Raw genomic sequence first — 20992 nt, forward strand, 5'->3', positions numbered from 1 at the left:
TGTGTGCATGAGCTTAAGTATATACAATGTATTTAGTTACACTATATGGAAAATCTCAACATTCTATGTCATGGTGAATATTAAAATTTCTGTTATGTTATTGTGAATATTAAAACCGCTGTTACTTAAGAAAGTGTTCAATATCCTCAGCCATCAATCAAAACAACTCTGAGATACCATCTTGTTCCTGTCAGAATGGCTAAAGTCAAAAGCACCACCAACAATCTATGCTGGAGAGGATGTGGAGAAAGCAGAGCACTCCTCCACTGCTGGTGGGAGTGCCAACTCATACAGCCACTTTGGAAATCAGTACTGACTTAAATGCACATTGCTGAATGAATAAAAAAGAAAGTAAATCATGACACAATGCATACAATGCAATATTATTCCACCTTATATGTAAAGAACTTGTAATACTTGATAAACTCACCTTATCTAGATAAGTATCCAACATTTGGTATCTTTAAGTATCTGGATCTATTATTTCAGGGGACACTCTTATAGATGTTTGTTTCCTTTTGAACTTATTTAGCTAACTATCATTTAGCTAAACCTTGTAAATCCTATGGACCTAAATCAAACATAGTAACATTAATTTTTCTTGACCTGCCCTCACTTGTGAATGTCCAACTTGGATCAATCCTTGACTTTTGAGTTCTAAGAGTTTCATGTTACTAATTGGTCAAGGAGACAAGGTCCAAATTCCAAAAGGTTATTGCTATGAACTTCCAAGGCAAAATGGACTTATCCCTCATTTCATCTATCATTTTACTTTAACCTAATGTTCTTTTCAAGTATCTATGGTACACATATAGGTCTATGGATATCTTTTTATGCATGCTTTCATAGTATTACAGATTTCCTTTGGTGTCTAGAGACCCATATATGGAGAAATGCTTTTTTTTTTATCTTAGTGCCTCTTAGAATACTTCCTCCGTGATTCCATCCAAAGTAAAGATGTCATTTACTCTATTCAGATTAGCATTTTTCCTTAGGAAAATGGGAATCAGTCTACCACACAATCCAGCAATTCCACTCTTAGGCATATACCCAAAAAATGCACATTCATATAACAAGGACATGTGTTCAACTATGTTCATAGCAGCATTATTTGTAATAGCCAGAACCAGGAAACAACCTAGATGCCACTCAACTGGAGTGGATAGAGAAAATGTGGTACATTTACACAATGGAGAAATAAAAAACAATGGAATCCTGAGATTTGCAGGCAAATGGATGGCACTAGAAGAAACCATACTGAGTGAGGTAACCCAGTCACAAAAAGACAAACATGGTATGTACTCACTCATATTTGGATTTTAGACATAGAATAAAGGAAATTACCAGCCTACAATCCCACCGCCAGAGAAGTTAGGAAACAAGGAGGACCCTAAGAGAAAGGGAAAGGGAAAGGGACAAGATTTCCTGAGCTAATTGAAGCATGGGGGGAGGGAAGTGGGAGGTAGAAGAAAGGGAAAGGGAGAAGAGGAGAGAGGAGGACATGAGGGAGCAGAAAGTTTGAGTCGGGGAAAGAATAGAGGAGAGCAAGAAAAGAGATACCATAATAGAGGGAGCCATTATAGATTTAAAGAGAAATCTAGCACCAGGGAAATGTCCAGAGATCTACAAGGATGATCCCAATGAACAAACTAAGCAACAGTGGAGAGGCTACCTTAAATGCCCTTCCTTGATAATGAGATTGATGACTACCTTAAATGCTATACTGGAGCCTTCATCCAGTAGCTGATGGAAGCAGAAGCAAACACCCACAGCTAAACACTGAGCTGAACTCTGGAATCCAGTTTCAGAAAGGGAGGAGTGATGAGCAAAGGGGTCAAGACCAGGCTGGAGAAACCCACAAAACTAGCTGGCCTGAAAAAGAGGGATCTCATAGACCCCAGACTGGCAGCTGGGAAACCAGCATAGGCCCGATCCAGAACCCCTGAATGTGGGTGTCAGTTAGCTGGCCTGGACAATATATGGGGCCGCTGGTAGTGGATCAGTATTTACCCTGGTAAATGAATGGACTTTGGGAGCCCATTCCACGTTGAGGGATACTCTCTCAGCCTAGATATATCGGGTAGGGCTTAGACCCTGCTTCAGATGATATGACAGACTTTGAAGATACCTCATGGAAGGCCTCACCCTCCCTGGGGAGCAGAAAGGGGATGGGATAGGGATTTTGGTGGGGGGCAGGGGAGGAGGGGAGGGAGAGAGAACTGTGATTGACATGTGAAAAAAGCTTGTCTCTAATTTAAATAAAAATAAATTAAAATAAGCCAGAGTTATTTATTGTACTTTGTGTGTTGGTCAGTTCTGAACCGTGCTAATAGCCACAAGTGTAGAATGGTATGATGCCAGTCCACAAAGGGCACCCATGGAGAGTCAGTTCTTCTCTTGCATCTTACCTTCCAACTGACTCCAGTTCACCCCCAATTAAGGTCTAAACAACTCAAACTAACGGAGACTACACATGATGTGAAGCTACAAATATCAAACTCCCAGGTGTTAGTCACATTAGATTTAGAAAACTGTAAGTTAGAACTTCTATGTTTCTCTTGATGAATAGAAGGCTGTATTAAAAGACCACTAACTTGTATAAAGTTTGCATGCCAGGAATCTCTTTTGTTCCCAGAGCCATTCTTATGGCGTAGGGACCACAAAGAGGAAAACACATGTCTTCCAGTTCCTATACTGGTGTAAGCCAGACACAGGGCTCCATCCATGATTTCACTTCCAGCTTGTCAGAGAACAGGCAGAAGTGTGTGCTTTGCCTGCATCAGGACAAGTTGCTATGTGAGATGGTCGTAAATGGCTGCATTTATGATAGAGTGATGCACTTATTTATGATAGAGAAAGGTTTAGTTTTCTCCAGTGAAGTCAGCTAAGCGCATTTCCTATGACGCACATCACAGTCGGCTTCAATTCATATTTAATAGAAAAACTGGCATACCCATATCTGATGGGAATGCAAAAGTCATAGAGGCCCGCACAGCTGTTTGATAAAGATCCAGCAAAGCTGCATTACATGATGACTGCCATGTCACCTTTGGTTTTCATCTCCACCTGTTGCATATTTGGGTGACTTTAAATATTTGTACAATTTGGGGGTACTTGGATTGATTGACATTTCCTTATGAATCATTTATGCCTTCTCCTCGGAGTTCTGCTTCTAAGTTTCCTGAACACACCACCCCTTCCACTTTTAGCGAGATATCCTAATCTACCTAAAGGACTTCCTTATGCCTTAGAGGTTATGACATACTTAAAGAAACCAGAGGTCTCTTTATGAGACATTCTTTACAACTCCTGTCCCTGTGCTTACTCAGGAGGAGCAAGATATTCAATGTAACCTTACAAAGGACAACAAGATTCAGTGGGCTCGAGGAGTTGGCCACAGATCATACTGCAAACCTACCTCTCCTCACTATACACACAGGCAATTATGTGGCATATACAGAATCAAAGTTATATAAGCTGAAGTAACCTCTGTCGTACACAGAGACTTATACTGAAGGGCAAAGAATGATATAAAAAGACAATAAAAGTATGATATGACAGGAGCTCCCTTTCTTAGAAAAGTTAGCGCATGAAAAGCCAATGTGATATCATATGACTAAGGAACAACATAATGCCAGGATTAGACATATGAACAAATTCTATAAAGATATAAATGTAAGCATTGCGTTATGCCAGAATTTGAATAATAATAGCAGCAGCTTTGGCCTGAGACTATTTCTTGGGCACTCTAACTCTTAAGAGTTAATAATGTACTGCTTGGAACATGGCACACTGCCCAGACTAGCTTGGAGATTTTGTTTTGGTGTCCTTGTAGCCACAGAAGCTACCATCCTGAGCACAGGCTGTCATATGCCTTTAGATTCTTAAAAATTGGGTTATGGGGTTGATGAGTAAAACTGGTTATGGAGGACAACTGTTTATCAATGATGTCAAAAGTTGAGGGAAAATGATTGGAAACAGTAACTCTGTTTTGTCATAGTTTATTAATGATGACTAAAAGATGAGCTAAAAGGAAGTAAACCATATGGCCGAAAACAAAAATATGACCCATGTCTTGGGAAAACATGAATGTATCCCTACCTAGTAAATTTTGTAAATAAACACTCTGGTGCAAATCAGTCAAGCAGCAGGATTCTCCAGATCATTACTCCCTTGCCTATTCTTTGCATCCCCTTCTGGGACCTGCATTTCTTCAGGGGATGAACTTCCTGTATGTCTATCTCTCCTAATAGGAAACTAAGAGAAGTGTCCCCTGTATGATTCCTCCAGTTGTCTCTCTCGAATCCTTGCATCTTCAGACCCTCCCCTAATCCAGAGCCAGACTCTGGCAAAAAAAAAATGCTGCTTCACTTTTTCCCTGTATTTTCTGGGAAAAAATTCACTGTGCTTGTGTGTGATTTCATTTTTAATTGTATTTTCTTAGCATAGGATACCACTCTTTAAACTGATCTTTGCACGCAACTTCAATAGATAATTCTTCTCAAAGGACTTGATGTAAGCTCCAGTTGTCCTTGATGTTGGAGCAATTCTGTATACTTCCATGTATGACACTAAAGAATGTTTGGGGGCTGAATCACAATTCTTGGGTCATTCATGCAAGGCTCTCAAATGGTTCTTCAAATAATTTGAATGCATGTTTTGAATTCATCATTTGTGACTAAATGGACTGCAGTATACATTTATTAGGGAGCAGAGTGACCTCAGCATGCATTCATGCTGTGCTTTAAGCTTCCTGGTTGGTCTCTTGATGTAGAATGGAAGCAGAAAAGCACTATCTAAATGCTCTCAGAAATCTTCATTATGCTCTAAAATAGAAGCTAAAATAATGGCAGGATATATCAATTATCTATTAGGCTCAATGCCTGATCTTTATAGTCACTCAAAACAGTTTTGCGATATCCATTAGGGAACAACAACCTTTCTATATCCTAGCAATCTTCTTTGTGTCATGTAAACATGTAACTATTGCTTTTTATGAAAATGCATTCAAGGTTTTCCCCTACCATGTGGTGAAAAGTGAGGCATCTGTTCCTTCAGCACTACCAGAAATTCAATAAAGATAGTGGCTGCTGGAAAAGAAGATATTTTTTAAAAGTCCCCAAACAGCACTTGACAATTCAGAATGGATCAGCGGACTGAAAGGAAAATACATAGTTGGCCCATTTATATAAGGAACCAATAATTGGAGGCCTGTTTCTGGGCCCTCATTCCAGTGTGTGTAGACTGCCACTGAGTGTCCCCTCCCAGCGGGAGCCTATGCTAGCTAGCTTTTTGGTGTCCTTCTCCACCCATGGGGCAAGGAAAACTGGGAACTGTTTCTGGGCCTGCATTCCAGTGCCTGGGGACTGTCATTGAGTGTCCCCCTCCGGCATCCCAGCATCCTAGTCTCCTTCTCCACCCATGGGACCAGGACTAGGACCAGGAAGAGGAGAACTACCAGAATATTGGACTTGCTTTTACACAAAGGAAGGGAATTCTGATCCCCTAACCACCAGGCCAGGAACAGGCTCTTTCTGCACCCACTAGAAGAAGGGATGGGAAGGAGACAATACAAAAACATACTCAGCAACAGACAATACAAAAACATGCTCAGGAACAGAAAAACAAATATGACCACAGAAAAACAAATATGACACCACCATAGTCTACAGACTCTACAACAGCAAGACTCAAACATTCCAATGCAAATGAAGCAGAAAAGAACAACCTTAAAAACAACATCTTAAAAATGATAGATGACCTCAAAGAGGATATGGGAAAATTCCTTAAAGAGTTAGAAGGAAAACCAAAACAAAAAATGAAAGACAACACACACCAAAATATCCAAAAAAAATGCAGGAAATGGAGGAAAAGACAAACCAAAAATTGCAAGAAACAATGCAAACAGTGCAAGGGTTGAAAGCTGAAATAAAAAAAATCAGTCTGCAGGAATGCTGGAAATAGAAAAGCTGGGCAAACAGTCAGGTACTGTAGATGCAAGCATAACCAACAGAATGCAAGAGATGGAAGAGAGAAGCTCAGGTGTTGAAGACACACTAGGAGAAATAGATTCATTGACCAAAGAAAGTCTCAAGTCCAACAAATCCATAACACAAAATATCCAGGAAATATGGGATACCATGAAAAGAAAAAAACTAGGAATAATAGGTATAGAAGAAAGTGAAGAAAGCCACCTCAAAGGGACAGAAAATATATTCAACAAAATCATAGAAGAAAACTTTCCAAACCTAAAGAAAGACATGCCAATGAAAGTACAAGAAGATTACAGAACACCAAATAGAGTGGACCACAAAAAAATCCCCTCACCACATAATAATCAAAACATACAAAATAAAGAAAGAATATTAAGAACAGCAAAGGAAAAGTGTCAGGTAATATATAAAGGCAAACCTATTAGAAGTACACCTGACTTCTCCATGGAAACTCTGAAAGACAGAAGGTCATGGATAGATATTCTAACAACAGTAAGAGACCACAGATGCCAGCCCAGACTTCTATACCCAGAAAAGCTTTCAATCACTATAAATGGAGAAAACAAGATATTCCATAAAAAACTAGATTCAAAAATACATATCCACTAACCCAGCCCTACAGAAAGTTCTAAAAGGAAAACTCCAACCCAAGGAAGTTAACTACAACCAGAAAAACATAGGCAAGTAGATAATCCCACTTTACCAACAGCTAAAAGAAAAAAAGGTGTGGAAATTCACATACAGTTCCACCACCACAAACCATTCCAAAACAAACAAGAATGAGCAATCAATCAATGGTCATTAAAAAGACACAGATTAACAGAATACATTCCAAGACAGAATCCATTCTTCTGCTGCATACAAGACACACACCTCAGTCTCAAAGACACATATTACCTCAGAGTTAAGGGTTGAGAAAAGATTTTCCAATCAAATGGAACCAAGAAACAAGCAGGAGTAGCAATCCTAATATCTAACAAACTAGACTTTAAAATAAAATCAGTCAAAAGAGACAAAGGAGGTCATTACATACTCATCACAGGAGAAATCCACCAAGATGAAGTCTCGATTCTGAACATCTATGCCCCAAATACAAAGGCATCCACATTCATAAAAGAAACATTACTAAACCTCAAGCAGCATATAAAACCTCACACACTTGTAGTGTAGTGGGAGACTTCAGCATCACACTCTCACCACCAGACAGGACTACTAGACAGAAACTTAACAAAGAAGCAAACAAATTAATAGAAGTTTGGGCTTAACAGACATCTATAGAACATTCCATCAAAATACAAAAGAATATACCTTTTTCTCAGCACCACATGGAACCTTCTCAAAAATTGACCACATACTCGGCAACATATCAAACCTCAACAGGTACAAAAAAATTGGAATAACTCCATGTATCTTATCAGATCACCATGCATTAAAGTTAGAATTCAACAACAACACAAACTGCAGAAAACCTACAAAGTCATGGAAATTGAATAAAGTGCAATTGCACCATTCCTAGCTCAGAGAAGAAATAAGACAATAAATTAAAGGCTTCCTAGAATTCAATGAGAAGGAAGACACAACATACCCAAAACTTATGGGAAACTTTGAAAGCAGTGATAAGAGGAAAGTTCATAGTACTAAGTGCCACGGCACTTAGAAATTGGCAATAGTCACACTAGAGAATTAATACCATAACTGAAAGCTCTAGAACACAAAGAAGAAAACTCAACCCAGAGGACTAGACACCAGAAAATAATCAAATTGAGGGCTGAAATCAATAAAGTAGAAAGCAGGAAACCAATACGAAGAATCAATATAACAAAATCTTGGTCACAAAATTTAATTGCTACAGTGAGTTCCTCTCTCCCTCCCTCCTTCCCTTCCTCCCTCCTTCATCCCTCCCTCCTTCATTTTCTTGTTTTGATGTGTTGAGGTGAGATGAGTAGAACCTGATCAATTCATGACTTCCAGAGACTGTGTATGTGTGTGCATATGTTTATATGTTTGTGTATGTGTACATGTGTTTATATATGTGTGTATATGTGTGCATGTGTTTATATATTTGAGTGTAGGTGCATGTGTTTATGTGTGTGTGTATGTGTGCATGTGTTTATATGTTTGTGTGTGTGCCTATGCACTTATATACATTGCAATGGTCATAGAGGTCTATAAGGATACGGGTATGTTGCATATGTATATATTTTATGTGCATGTATTTATGTGCTTGTGTGTGTACTTTCATGTGAATGTATGAATGAATATATGAACATCTGGGCGTATATGAACATGCACATAGATAGTTGTTTATGTTCATGCACTTATGTATCACTGTAATTTGTGTAAGGACATGTGTAAATATATTCATGTGTGCATGATACACTCATGCATATGTGTGGGTTTTTGTGTGTGCATACATATTGAATTACTGCAAATATATATATATGCATATATATTTGTGATATACATATATATATATTTGTGAATATATATGTATATATGAAGTTATTGTGCTTTGGATGAAAATATTTCATCACTAGTCATAGATCATATAATAAAACACCAGTACTAGGCATGAAGATTATCTAGTAAGGGGAGCTTAAGAGACTTAAAAAATAATATAAAATGTGGTTGTTGTCCCTGTTTGCATCACAGCGTTTGGAGGTCAGTCACTATTGCTGAAGACATTATGCAATTTTCAAAATGCAAGAATTGGAGGATTAGACATAGATATGACTTTAAAGCCACCTCTAAGAGAACTAGCTTTCATGGTACCCGAAAGTAGGTACTATTCATGCTGTCAATGGAGGAATGAAAACAATAGTTCTACTCAGCTGGGATACCTATGAATCAAACCTACACCCACAATGGCAAATCCCTAGATATACAATGGTACTGTCACTGATATCTTGGTAGTAGTCAAGAGTTGAACTGGATTTAGTGCCCACTCAACAGGATGTAATGCCTGCTATTGTTTACCTAGCCAGCTTGCTGTGGCTCAAGAGGTCATAGACCTTAAAATAGAGCCTCCAAACATCATTTTCTAAATCGGTATAATTCCAAACTTCATTCTAAATCCTTAAAGATATAGCTCCAATTCCTCATCAAAAGATGTTTACCTTCATAGAAGATTGAGACCATTACAGAAAATAACAATGAATTAAAATGCAGAGAATAACTTGCCATGAGTATACAGCCCAAGTGGATACATCTACAACACAGCTCCTGAACCTAAGGGTCAGCAAACATCATGAAACAGGGGAAAGGAAGATTTTGAGAGTCAGACAGATGACTAGGAGAGTTTGTGTCTGCTAGAAATAGTGTGGAAACTATATCCATGATATATCATGGCAGTCTGTACTGCATCATAATAATCACAATAGTAATAGACATGTTGTCATGGAAGAGGTAAAACTCATGGGTCTCCATCCATAGACAAAGAGTTGCAAGTAAGGAATTCTGAGAGTGTAACTTGAAGTCTTCCCCAGAGATAATTCTAATTAGTTATCTCATCCTAAGTGGTCTTTCCTGAAATCATACACCTACAAGCATCACTCAACAGAATCAGTAGGTTGTCCATATATATTTATCCATTTATACATGTATGTAACAATAAAAACTAAAGACTAAGATGACAGGAATTTGAGAAGGAGCAGGATGTATGAAAGAAGATGCTTGGGGGAAGGGAAGAGAGAAAATTATGTAAAGGCATTTAAATAAAATTTTAAAAATCAGTTATCTATTCAAAGAGTTTCAGATTTGTAGACAATCTTGGTGTACTGTCTGTTAGCGAAATGACTTGGTTGTGATCACTGAGGAAATTATGTTACTGTCCATTTTAATGGAGGAAAGGGATCATCTTTTCTCAGAAGTATAATTTTGTTTGCAAGAGGAACATTTACTGATGGAAGACAGAGGAACCCAGAGAAAAGTTTGTTTTCATATAAAAATATTAAATATTGATGTGATTTCTCAGAATAAGGAAAATACAGGAAGAGTTGAAGCCTACTCAGTAAACAAATGAAGGATAGTATAAAACAGATTTGTAAGGACGGAAAACTTGTAAAACATTTATTTCACTCTTCTGAGAGGATTGAATGAGAAAGCTCTCCTTGTTGAGCATAGTTTGTTCCAGCCATTTCTCATAGGTAATATAAGAGTACATCCCATAATTTTTTTATTTGCCCAATCTTACGTCACCCAGCTGTCCATGTGTATGACATATTTAATATTGGCCCCAGGTACTGCCCCCAATAGAGAAAAAAACAGGCTCATTTTGTTGTTTTGTTGATTTTTTACAAGCAGTCTTGCTCTATGTAACACCTCTGGTTGTTCTGGGACTCATTCTGTAGACCAGGCTGGCCTCAAGCTCACACATATTCATGTGCCTCTGCCTCCTGAGTGCTGGGATTAAAGGCTTGTGCCACCACCACCCTGGTGGAAAGCAGGATCTTAACTACATTCAATAAAGTATATTTCTCCCATGCCTGTCACCATTTCTTCCTTTGAAGTTAAAAATGATACCAGGAGATCAAAGTGCTCTGAATCAACTATCACAGAGACTGAAACAGAAAGCACAGGTCTTACAGGGACTGTACCAAGGTCTCTGCGTATATATTATAGCTTTCAGCTCAGCATTTTCATGAGACAGCTGAGTGTGTGAATGACCGGGTCTCGCATTCCCTTGCCTGCTCTTGGGACTCTTTTTCTTCTTTTGCGTTGCCTTGTCCATGCTCAACACGTTGTTTTCTGATCTATCGTATCGTATTTTATTTGGCCAAGTCTTTGTTGCTGTCTCTAGATGCCTATTCATTTCTAATGAGAGACAGGAAGCAGGGGGGTGTATCCTGGGGGAGGGTTCTACACTGAGAGGAGTAGAGGGAGGGAAAATGGTAATCAGGATATATGGAATGAGAAAACATTTCCATTAAAAGCTGCGGGGGAGGTGCTACCAGTGTCTTTTTTTTTCTTTTGGTTTGGTTTTTTGTTACTAATGTTTTTTTACTGCACCATTAAAGTAATTTACACCAGAAGAGTCATTAGATATGGAAACCATGATGATCGAATGATATTTCATACAGTTAAGACTACTGTACAAGATAAACTCTCAATAGAAACAGCTATAAATTACATTCAACTGAAGTGTGATAAGACTTCAAATGATTATATCCTGTGAACAGAAGTCCTGGAAATTTTCACCTTAATAGTCAAATTCAAATGATTTATCCTGAATTCTAAGGACCTTCACTTTGTCACGCTTATAAAATGTCAACTCATGGCCCAATCATACTTCCATTTGTATTGCTACTGTAAGGTCGTGTTTGACAATATTATACTCTTCAACTTTCTCTTGGACAATGTCTGAACACATAAGCCAACTTAATTATTGTTGGGGAAGTCCTGTGTATATGTCAATAAATTACTGCTGGCCAATAGGAATCTAGATAGGTGGGGCTAGGAATCCAGGAGGATTCTGGGAAGGAGAAACACAGGAGAGTTCGAGATGTAATGCCATGGGGTAGGAGCCCAGAACTATTCTCAGGTAAGAGAAATACTTAGATTAACAATTATGGGGTAATTACTTAAGTCAGAGCTAGCCAGTAAGAAACAAGCAAGGCCAACAGCTTCATAATTAATATAGCCTCCTGTGTGTTTATTTGGGGACTACAATGCGGCAGAGCCCAGGCGGCTGGCAGGGGATAAACCAAAGCGGCTAGCAAAGAAAAAGCTTCACTTTAACAAATTATTAACTCCTTTCTGCAACTTCTTTTCTTTTTTTTTCCTTATGTACCATTCCAAAGGTATTCTGTGATGTTTGTGGTATGGGGTAGAAGGGCCATTGAAAGACACCGAGAGTAAAGTTTTCAGTTCTTGATACACCGTGTCAACAATTATGAAACAGTGACTACTTACACCTGAAGCACAGTCCTTGGGTCTCCAACTTCACCCCCATCCCCAATAGTCAAGGTGTCATAGCCAATCTCCAGATCAAACTCCTCAAAATTTATCTGGATAACCTAGTGGTAAACAAGAAAGAGACACTTTAAGTATATTGCATTATGTAATACCAACAAAAGAGGTGAGCGATGGCATTAGATTTTCCAAAATAATATAAGGCTATCTATGAATATCACACTATGGCAGCAGATATCACCAAAGGAACCAGAGCTCAGTTACTATATCACCACTCCATTTTCAAGTCCTGTCTTTTAACTTCTGTATTAAATTTTCAATGAAATGGCATGATTTCTGTTTATAGAACACTCTTTTTTTATTTAAGCATGAATAATGCAAATTCCACTTTGGGGAGGCTTTTATATAAAGTACATGTGGGAGAGAGTGGTTTTCCACAATTTTTTTAATAAACTTAACAGAAGAAAAAAAGTATGCTATTTTCCTTAACTAGTAAAGCTTAAAATTGTTATAGCCAAATTTAAATGTCAGTGAGTAGACTTAATGTTACAGGTTTATTTTTATGTTTACTTTACTAGCAGAATCCTTCAAACGTAGTAAAATGTGTTCTTAAAACTGGAGACATATGATTTGAGAGACACATTAGAAAACAGCAATACAATTTGGAAATGGTTTTTACAAAAACATTTTTGTACAGTTTTTATTCTCATTTCAAAATAAAAATATGGTTACATTGAAATTAAGTATTTAACATACCATTGAAACACAAAGAATTCTATGCAGAAAAAGTTGCATACGTAAGGTCCTAAATACAACCATGCCTTCAGCAAATAATAATGTGTAATGCAATATTAATGTCAGAAGGGAATGATTGTCAGAGCTATCTAACATTTTTAAAGAGGAGGGAAGAAAATATATCTATCACAATAGTCATAAATATTTGTTATATTAAAGTGTAAAGGTATAAAAATAAAAACTGTGCCTTGGCCACTTTTAGCTCTATATCAAAACAATCTTTGATTATGGTTTTTAGTTTTAAACTTGTTGTCATTGACTAAAGCTAGCTTTTCAACTTCAAAATATCATATAAAACGTATGAAAAAGTATATAGCTCACATTCTTTCTCTTTTTTTCTCCTTAGAACTGTGGTGATACCTTGTTTGTACAAATAAAGCTAGCCTGAAGATCAGAAGGCAGCGCTAGCCACTAGCTAACCATAGAGGCCTGGAGGTCTGTACAGACAGACAGGAAGTCTCTTTTAAGTCTGAGGATTTCATAGAGCTCTAGCGGCTGTTCCGTCTCGGATCTTGCAGCTTTCACTCCACTAATATCTGACTCTTGGGTTTTCATTATTAAGAATAATTAGAACTCCATAGAAGTAAAGCATCTGTCAATCTATCTATCTGTCTATCATCGATTTATTTTACCTGTCAAAAAAAGTACCTTGACTGATGATGTCTGCCATAGATTCAGATATCAGAATTTTGGTCACCAGTTGATAGTGCTGTCTGGATAGGTTTAAGAGGTATTACTTTGCCAGGGGAAGTGTGTTATAAGGGTTAGCTATTTGCAATAAGCCCTATGTTTAGTTGTGTGATGTTCAGTCCTTGCTCAACACACAACTAAAACCAGTGTCTTAGATCTACAATTTATTCTCTCAAACTGACAGGCCCTGGTTTATCTTTATGTTTATCATTTGCATTGGAATTGTAACATGTGATCAAATCTCTTTCAAGGAGTTTTGCATTGTGTGAAACAGAAATGATTCGACAATTTCTTCAGACATCATTATTTAGGAAAGTGACTTTTAAAGAAACCATGAAGGAAGTATTTAGTAGAATGTTAAGCCCTAAGAATTCAGGCACCTTGTTTTTGATAGGGAGTATAATTGCTTCCATTTAACTGAGGGCAATGCCAGCAATTAGGTTACCTCATATAGGAAACCTGAAACGATTTTGTAGAATCAAACCTGAAAGTATACTGCATATTGAATGTAAGCAATAACTCCAAAAGCACAGTCTTCCTTTCTCTTCTAGTGCTCACTACCCTTGGCTTTTGGTGGCTTACTTGAATTTCTCAAATATATCAGCTGTCATTTATTTGATCTCAAATCGACTGAAAACCCAAAAAAGGAAACACACATACACACACACCTCTACAATCTTTGAGGAACTAACCACTGTTGGGTTGCTCCTTAAATTCAAACTATTTAACACTTCACATTTATTACTGCCTTTTACTGAGCCAGGATTGTACAATGTTGAACACTTAACATTATTGGGTCTGATTTTAGTTTATAGACTGCTAAAGACAAGAAGGCTCAGGATTTTCAAACTTATGCTGAGTGACTCCAGACAAGTTAAAACAGACAATAACAATAATTTATATATAATCAGTTTTCTCGAACCAGGTCCTGGTTTAACACCAGCAAACAACTTTGTTATTCTCAGGATGGAAATCAAAGTCAGGAGAAGACAGACAAAAGAAAGCTAAAAATACCACAAGATGTCTGTGATACAACAATTTGCTTGCTGTAAACTTTGAACTATTTTATCAGGTATAGGAATGTTGGTTGGGATTACTTCCAGTGGGTTTGTTCTTTATAAGCTCTGGTATTTGGTAGTGTTTATTCCGCTGCTTGTGAAACTCACCATTTTTACTAACAAAAGCACAGGTGCAATGATCCCATAATTTTGTTTAATATGTTGGGGTCCATGCTCGTCTTCGTGCTTTTCTTCGTCCTCATTTTCTTTGTTCTTTGATAGTCACCTACAGAGATTTCCTTCTGTAGATCTATTAGTAATAAACTAACATTCCATTATCTGGAAAATTTCTTACTTATTTTACTTTTATCCTTGTTGAAAAAATGTTTCCACTCATGTATTTTTAGTTAACATTTATTGCACAAATGTTCTACAGATATTTCTCTATTGTCACTTAACTTTCAATGCCATTAAATTAAATCCAATGATGATTAGTATCTGTTCTTACTTATTTTTGTGTTTTCTCTGGCTATTTTCAGATAGTCTCTTTTTCTCTGGTATATTTGTTTGTTTTGAGACATTCTAGATGGGGTTAGGTGTTTTCAGCATGATATAGACATAGACAACTAATTATAAATAAGTGATTCTTGATAAATTTTGAGGTTTCAATTATACATTTTCTTTTAATATTTATTATATATAATTTTTATTATATATTTAATTTTTATTATATATACATGCTACAAAGCATAATGGGCTGGTATGGACTACATAATGGATGTAATCAAGTGGCTTCTTCAATGATGGAGTCCTGCATGGCAAGGAACTCACTAAGAACTCAAACTCAGAGGTCTGCCCATTTCTTCCTCCTGAGGGTACTGGCCTTCAGTGTTTTCCTCTCAATATGGAGTATATAGGTCCTTATACATCCTACTTGTAATAAATTGTCCTCTGTATCCTTTCATGTATTTGTGACTTTCATTAACTTTAGAAAATTAATCATCTCTTCATACTTTTTCCTTCACTCCTCTTGAATTTGGAACTGACACACGATTATTTTTTTTGTTTTCTATATCTCTTGAACCATCTTTTGTCATTTCCATTCACTTATAATTGCATACTTTTTGAGGTCTATATTTGGTTCATTAATTCCTTCTTTATTAGCATATTCATTGAATTACTTAAATTCAAATATGCTTTTGAGTTTTTGCTGGCCACAGGAGGCATGGACCAGAGTGTTGAACTAGCATGTGGAGACAAATGCAAATCCAAGGGCCTCCCATCTGACAGTAATACTGGAATCATAATCATTGACTCTGATGGTGCTGGAGCTTATTCCTTAATGCCTTCACCAAATCAGGATTGCCAGAGATTACAAATTACATCACAAACCCCAGGACACATGGAAAGGTGCTTTCTGTCAAAGCTTGTATGGAAAATGGATGGATGGTCTCAGGAAGTTGTAATGGGGCCCTCATATTCATGAATCTACCCAGCAAAGTCTGGATGAGGACAGTGTTCTCAGGATCCAACTGTAATGGAATTGTCTGCACCTAGCCATGAGAATTTCATGAATATTTTGGCAAGAAGATTCGTTCATAGGACATCTGATTAGACAGTACGGTTAAAGATATGGTGCTACTGGAATGGTCACTGCCCCAGACTTAAAGTCAGAAAGGAGTGAGCTCCAGAACTGCTCCCTCGATGATGGGCTGAGTGTCACAGATATCTCAACAAATTCTGTCAAGCACACAGACAGTCAGGATACCTGGATCCAAATGCAATTCTGAGTAGAGCAAAGCTGTCTTCAGCACCAATGACAGTCATCAGGACTACCTGTGAGGTCTCTTTTTAGATTGAATTTGTTCACAAGGAAGGCGTAGAATATTTTTTCAAAACAAGCACCATCATCGACATGGTGGTGTCAGATGTGGTGTCTCACTGCTTTTGGTGGTATCTCACTTGGAGGTCATCAGCATGGGCCAAGAAAGCAAAGCTATCCTCAGTGAACAGCATTAATGGACCTTCTCAGGCACAGGCTAGTCTCGGAGAATGATGAGTACTTCAAGAGAAGAGGCGTGGCCAAGTGGTGCCATGGTCTGCAAGGAAATTATGACCTGAGGTCTCAATTTGTCTGGATTCTCAGATAATCCAAGAGAAACTAATTCTTGCCTCCACCCAGGTAGAAAAGAGCTCTGATCCTCCACACCTCATCAGGGAGTGCAGGGTCACAGTTGAATCTCCTATCTAGACAGCCCCATATGCAGTGAATTAGTTCTCCTGTGTTCATCTCCTCCTCCTAGTGTCTGTTTTGACCTGATGCTCAGCCAGGCTACTTACTGCAAGTATTGGGTAAGTGGAAACCAAATTCAGTACTTCTCTGACATTAAAGATGGCCTGGGCTGTTGCAGAAACTTCTGCCCTGTTCAACTGGACTTCAGCACTCCTAGATCCTTACTTCAAGTACTTCCATGTAACTACAACTGTTGTTTTTTGTTTTTTGTTTTTTATGAGGAAAGGGCATGTGCCAACTTTCCGTGTTAGGTAGACATGATTCATAGATGAGAAACATATTCATTCTTCATCACTGAACATGCCCAGCAGAGCTGATGATGGGTGAGTACCTCTCTGTGCTAGTGACAGATTTGAGAACTCAGGTAGATTGCTCTGAAGGGTGAGCATAACAAAAATTTAAAATATGGAATGGAAAAAATGTTACATACTTTCAGCAGACACAAACACATTCTACTTCAAAATGGAAAACATTGGGGCAAAGCAAGAAATGCTTGGAACAAGACAAGACAAAGAGGCAGCATGGGAAGTTTACTCTAGAACCTTCCTGTCTACCATCTGGGACTAACACAGTAATCAACTGGGAGCGGAAGCATTTAAGAAACTACAATTTTATAGCTCTACCACATGTAGAATATGCAATATCACTTCATGCCTGCAAGTACCTTTGGCAAATAATACTCAGTCTTGCCACTTTCGAGATTTTGGTGTTTCCATCACAACCTAGGCATCACGCATATAGTTCATCCAAATTTTTCTGCCAGATTTGAAATGTGTGCCCCCACTGAGTCATATCTTTACCCACTTTTGCATGCTGTCCCCAAAGACTGCCATTGAAAGCTGCCTTCTAGGAATATGGAACTCCTTCTCTTAAGTTATTTTTTTTTGCAAAGGAATTTGGATTTTTATTATATTTAGTGCCTAACATATAGTGTGGGATTTTGCCCACAGTGTCCTCCATATTGTCTAAGTGTAGTTCATCAGGTTGCTCTTCAATGACCCTGAACACTTTAACAATTAGAGTTGTGTTCTCAACATAAGTCAGAAGGCATTCTTATCTTGAAATTGACTTGGTCAAACATCTTCGTCTACTACATTTAAATTCAATTTCGCTTCAACTGTTAGGATCAGAACAAAATGGCACAAAATGGCACTAGATTCCTAGACAAAATACTGTAAATGGCTTAGACAACAACATCTGCTAAAGTTCCTTGTTTAACTCTGAATCATCGTGAGATAGGCCCCACTGTCCACAAATCTTTCATAATTCTTTCTTCCAAGCTCCCTCTAGAAGAGTCAATTAATGTTTGGCTTCCAGTATGCTAAGAATTTTGAAGTACCTAGTACTGAACTCTTCCATACTCCAGTTAACAGAGACATTAACATTGGATCCACGATGACTGAGGTATCGCCTCACACTTGCTGGATAACACACAAAGAAAAGAGAAGGTCCAGGGCGATGATGTCTCAGCAGGTGAAGATACTGGCAACCAACTCAGATGACTTCAGTTCCATAGCTGGGACCGCATGGTGAAAGTAGAGAACCCACTTTTTTATGTGAGATATGTTACAGAGCCATAGTACATGCACACACACACACGCATGCACACACGCACGCATGCACGCACACACGCACACACACACACACACAAGCACACACACAGCCCTAAAATAAATGTACATATTGTTTGAAAAAGTCAAAGGCAAAACATAAGAAATTAAAAATATGCACAAAGGTATCCAGTGTATGCTGTTGGTATGAATGTGTTGGCACAATTAGAAAAATTATACAGATACTTTTGAAAGTTAAAAAGTAGGACTACTATGTGATCCCACAATTGGTTTGTCATTGTATGTGCTCAAAAATTAAATTTGCTCCTTATAAAGATAGCTTTGTTCCCATGTTCACTTATGCATATTTCACAAACATCAAATTATGGAAATAAAACTAACTTAAATGCACATTGGTGAATGAATAAAAAAGAAAGTAAATCATGACACAAATGCAAACAATGTAATATTATTCCACCTTATATGTAAAGAACTTGTAATACTTGATAAACTCACCTTATCTAGATAAGTATCTAACATTTGGTATCTCTAAGTATCTGGATCTATTATTTCAAGTGACACCCTTATAGATATTTTTCCTTTTGAACTTATTTAGCTAACTATCATTTAGCTACACCATGTAAATCCTATGGACCTAAATCAAACATAATAACATTAATTTTTCTTAACCTGCCCTCACTTGTGAATGTCCAGCTTGGATCAATCCTTGACTTTTGAGGAGTTCTAAGAGTTTCATGTTACCAATTGGTCAAGGAGAGAAGGTCCAAATTCTAAAAGGTTATTGCTATGAACTTCCAAGGCAAAATGGACTTATCCCTCATGTCATCTATCATTTTACTTCAACCTAATGTTCTTTTCAAGTATCTATGGTATACATATATGTCTATAGATATATTTTTATGCATGCTTTCATAGCATTACAGATTTCCTTTGGTGTCTAGAGAACCATATATGGAGAAATGCATTTTTTGTTATCTTAGTGCCTCTTAGAATACTTCCTCCGTGATTCCATCCAAAGTAAAGATGTCATGTACTCTATTCAGATTAGCAATAATAGATTGAAGGGTAAACTGCAATAAAAAAGAAAATGTTTCATTTCACATGGCTCAAAATATTAATAAGTTAGTATATAAAAATTAGATTTTTAAAAAATTACTGACAGATTATATATACAAAATTTTTGGTATCTGTCACTATAGGGTCATGAGTCTGTCCTCAAAGAGTTTGGGTGTATATTTAGTAGAAGCATTTACTAAATTTTAACTGAGATTCTTGCATGAATGCATGCAACAAGGGGAACACTACCTCTATCAAAATTAAACAAAGAATTCATTTCAAATTAATCCATACAATTTCAGATAAGTGATTAATCCTCAGCTGTTAGTGAAAAGTGTGAACATTTGTAATTTTGGAACACTTTCAGCAACAGAAAAATCAATAAGAAACTAGAATAGTCAGAATGAATTTGCACAACCTATTCATTCTGATTTGAGTCTTTTGTCTGGTTTTCACATCACGTCTAGACCAGTACCGTTAAAATATAATCCATTAAATAAAAGCCTTGGGTAGCACAAATAATAAAAACCCAGTGAAAGATACTGGGTTACAAGCTGAATATCAGAAAAGCAAAGCAGCCTAGCTGCTTGAGAGTTCTCATTTCCACCAATGCTAAGACTGAAAGTCCCATCCTCAGAGACTTACTGCTCCTTAGATTCCCTCAGACTGCAGAGGTCTCCACGAAAAAAACCAGACTGCCCTCTGAGATTGCACTGAGCTCCTCATATTCTCTCTAGTGTGGGGATTAAAGGTGTGAGCTTTGTTTCTCATTTAGACTGATTCACTGTCATGCAGCTCTGGGTTGCCTTGAACTCCCAGAGATTTATCTGCTTCTGTCTCCTGAGTCTTGGGATTAAAGGTCTGTGCCCGCACTGCCTGCCTAACAAGTGTGACTTCTGGGATTAAAGGTTTGTGACACTACTACCTGGGCTCTATTGCTGTGGCTAGCTTTACGTTCTAATCTTCAGGCAAGTTTTATTAGATCATAAACAGTGTGTCATCACAGCCTGGCATGAAGAGGTCCTTCCTATGGACTCTCCTGTGTTATTAATGTGGTTACAAAACAGTTTTCCACCAATTTAACTCTCTATAATGTGGAAACAAAATGAAAGCTAATATACAAATATAACTAATGGTCATTAATGTGATATGAATGTGTTTTCTTTGTGTTTATTTGCTGCTAAACTGAAATATTCAGTATTAATCTTGGAAGGTTATCTTGTATATTAGTATATAGGGAATGCTCTACTATTTATGAAATTTCTTAGTCATTTAATGTGGAGTAGACCTCTTCACTTACCTTATAGAGCTGGTGAAAAGAAACCTGACATAAAAATTATGTTTAAATTACTTAACTAGTTAATAACTGTCTGAGTTTTCTAAACTAAATCAACCACTCTTGATTTATGTTGTGGAATGATAGGTCTAACTGGTTCATTTTCTGCTGCTTTGTGAATGCTTGAAAGAGAATTTGTGATAATTGCATTTTGTGAAGTTATTTGTCGTCTTCCTATTAACACCTGCTACCTTCCAAGTTTCTCAGGGCAATCTTCCTACTTTGCCAGAAGTCAGTCCTCATCAACAGTGTTCAGGGAAAGATGATGGCTTTCTGTAACCAGTGACCATAGAATTTCAGTTCTCTGGTTTGAGTGGAAATCACACGTGTGTGCATCCATGCATATGTGC

At 37.5% G+C, this 20992-nt stretch overlaps 1 protein-coding gene across 5 annotated transcripts in view; it reads right to left on the reverse strand.

Annotated features, from left to right (window-relative positions):
* The window catches only part of Csmd3 (CUB and Sushi multiple domains 3), a 1035998-nt gene that overhangs the window by 497709 nt on the left and 517297 nt on the right, over positions 1 to 20992 (reverse strand). For all 5 annotated transcript variants that reach the window (XM_040730388.1, XM_040730387.1, XM_040730386.1 and 2 more), the window contains one exon: positions 11904 to 12007. In XM_040730388.1, the coding sequence (XP_040586322.1) occupies positions 11904 to 12007 (104 nt within the window). The remainder of the gene's footprint in view (positions 1 to 11903; positions 12008 to 20992) is intronic.

The sequence above is a fragment of the Mesocricetus auratus genome, unplaced genomic scaffold, assembly GCF_017639785.1.
Source record: "Mesocricetus auratus isolate SY011 unplaced genomic scaffold, BCM_Maur_2.0 Super-Scaffold_100023, whole genome shotgun sequence".
Lineage (NCBI taxonomy): Eukaryota > Metazoa > Chordata > Mammalia > Rodentia > Cricetidae > Mesocricetus > Mesocricetus auratus.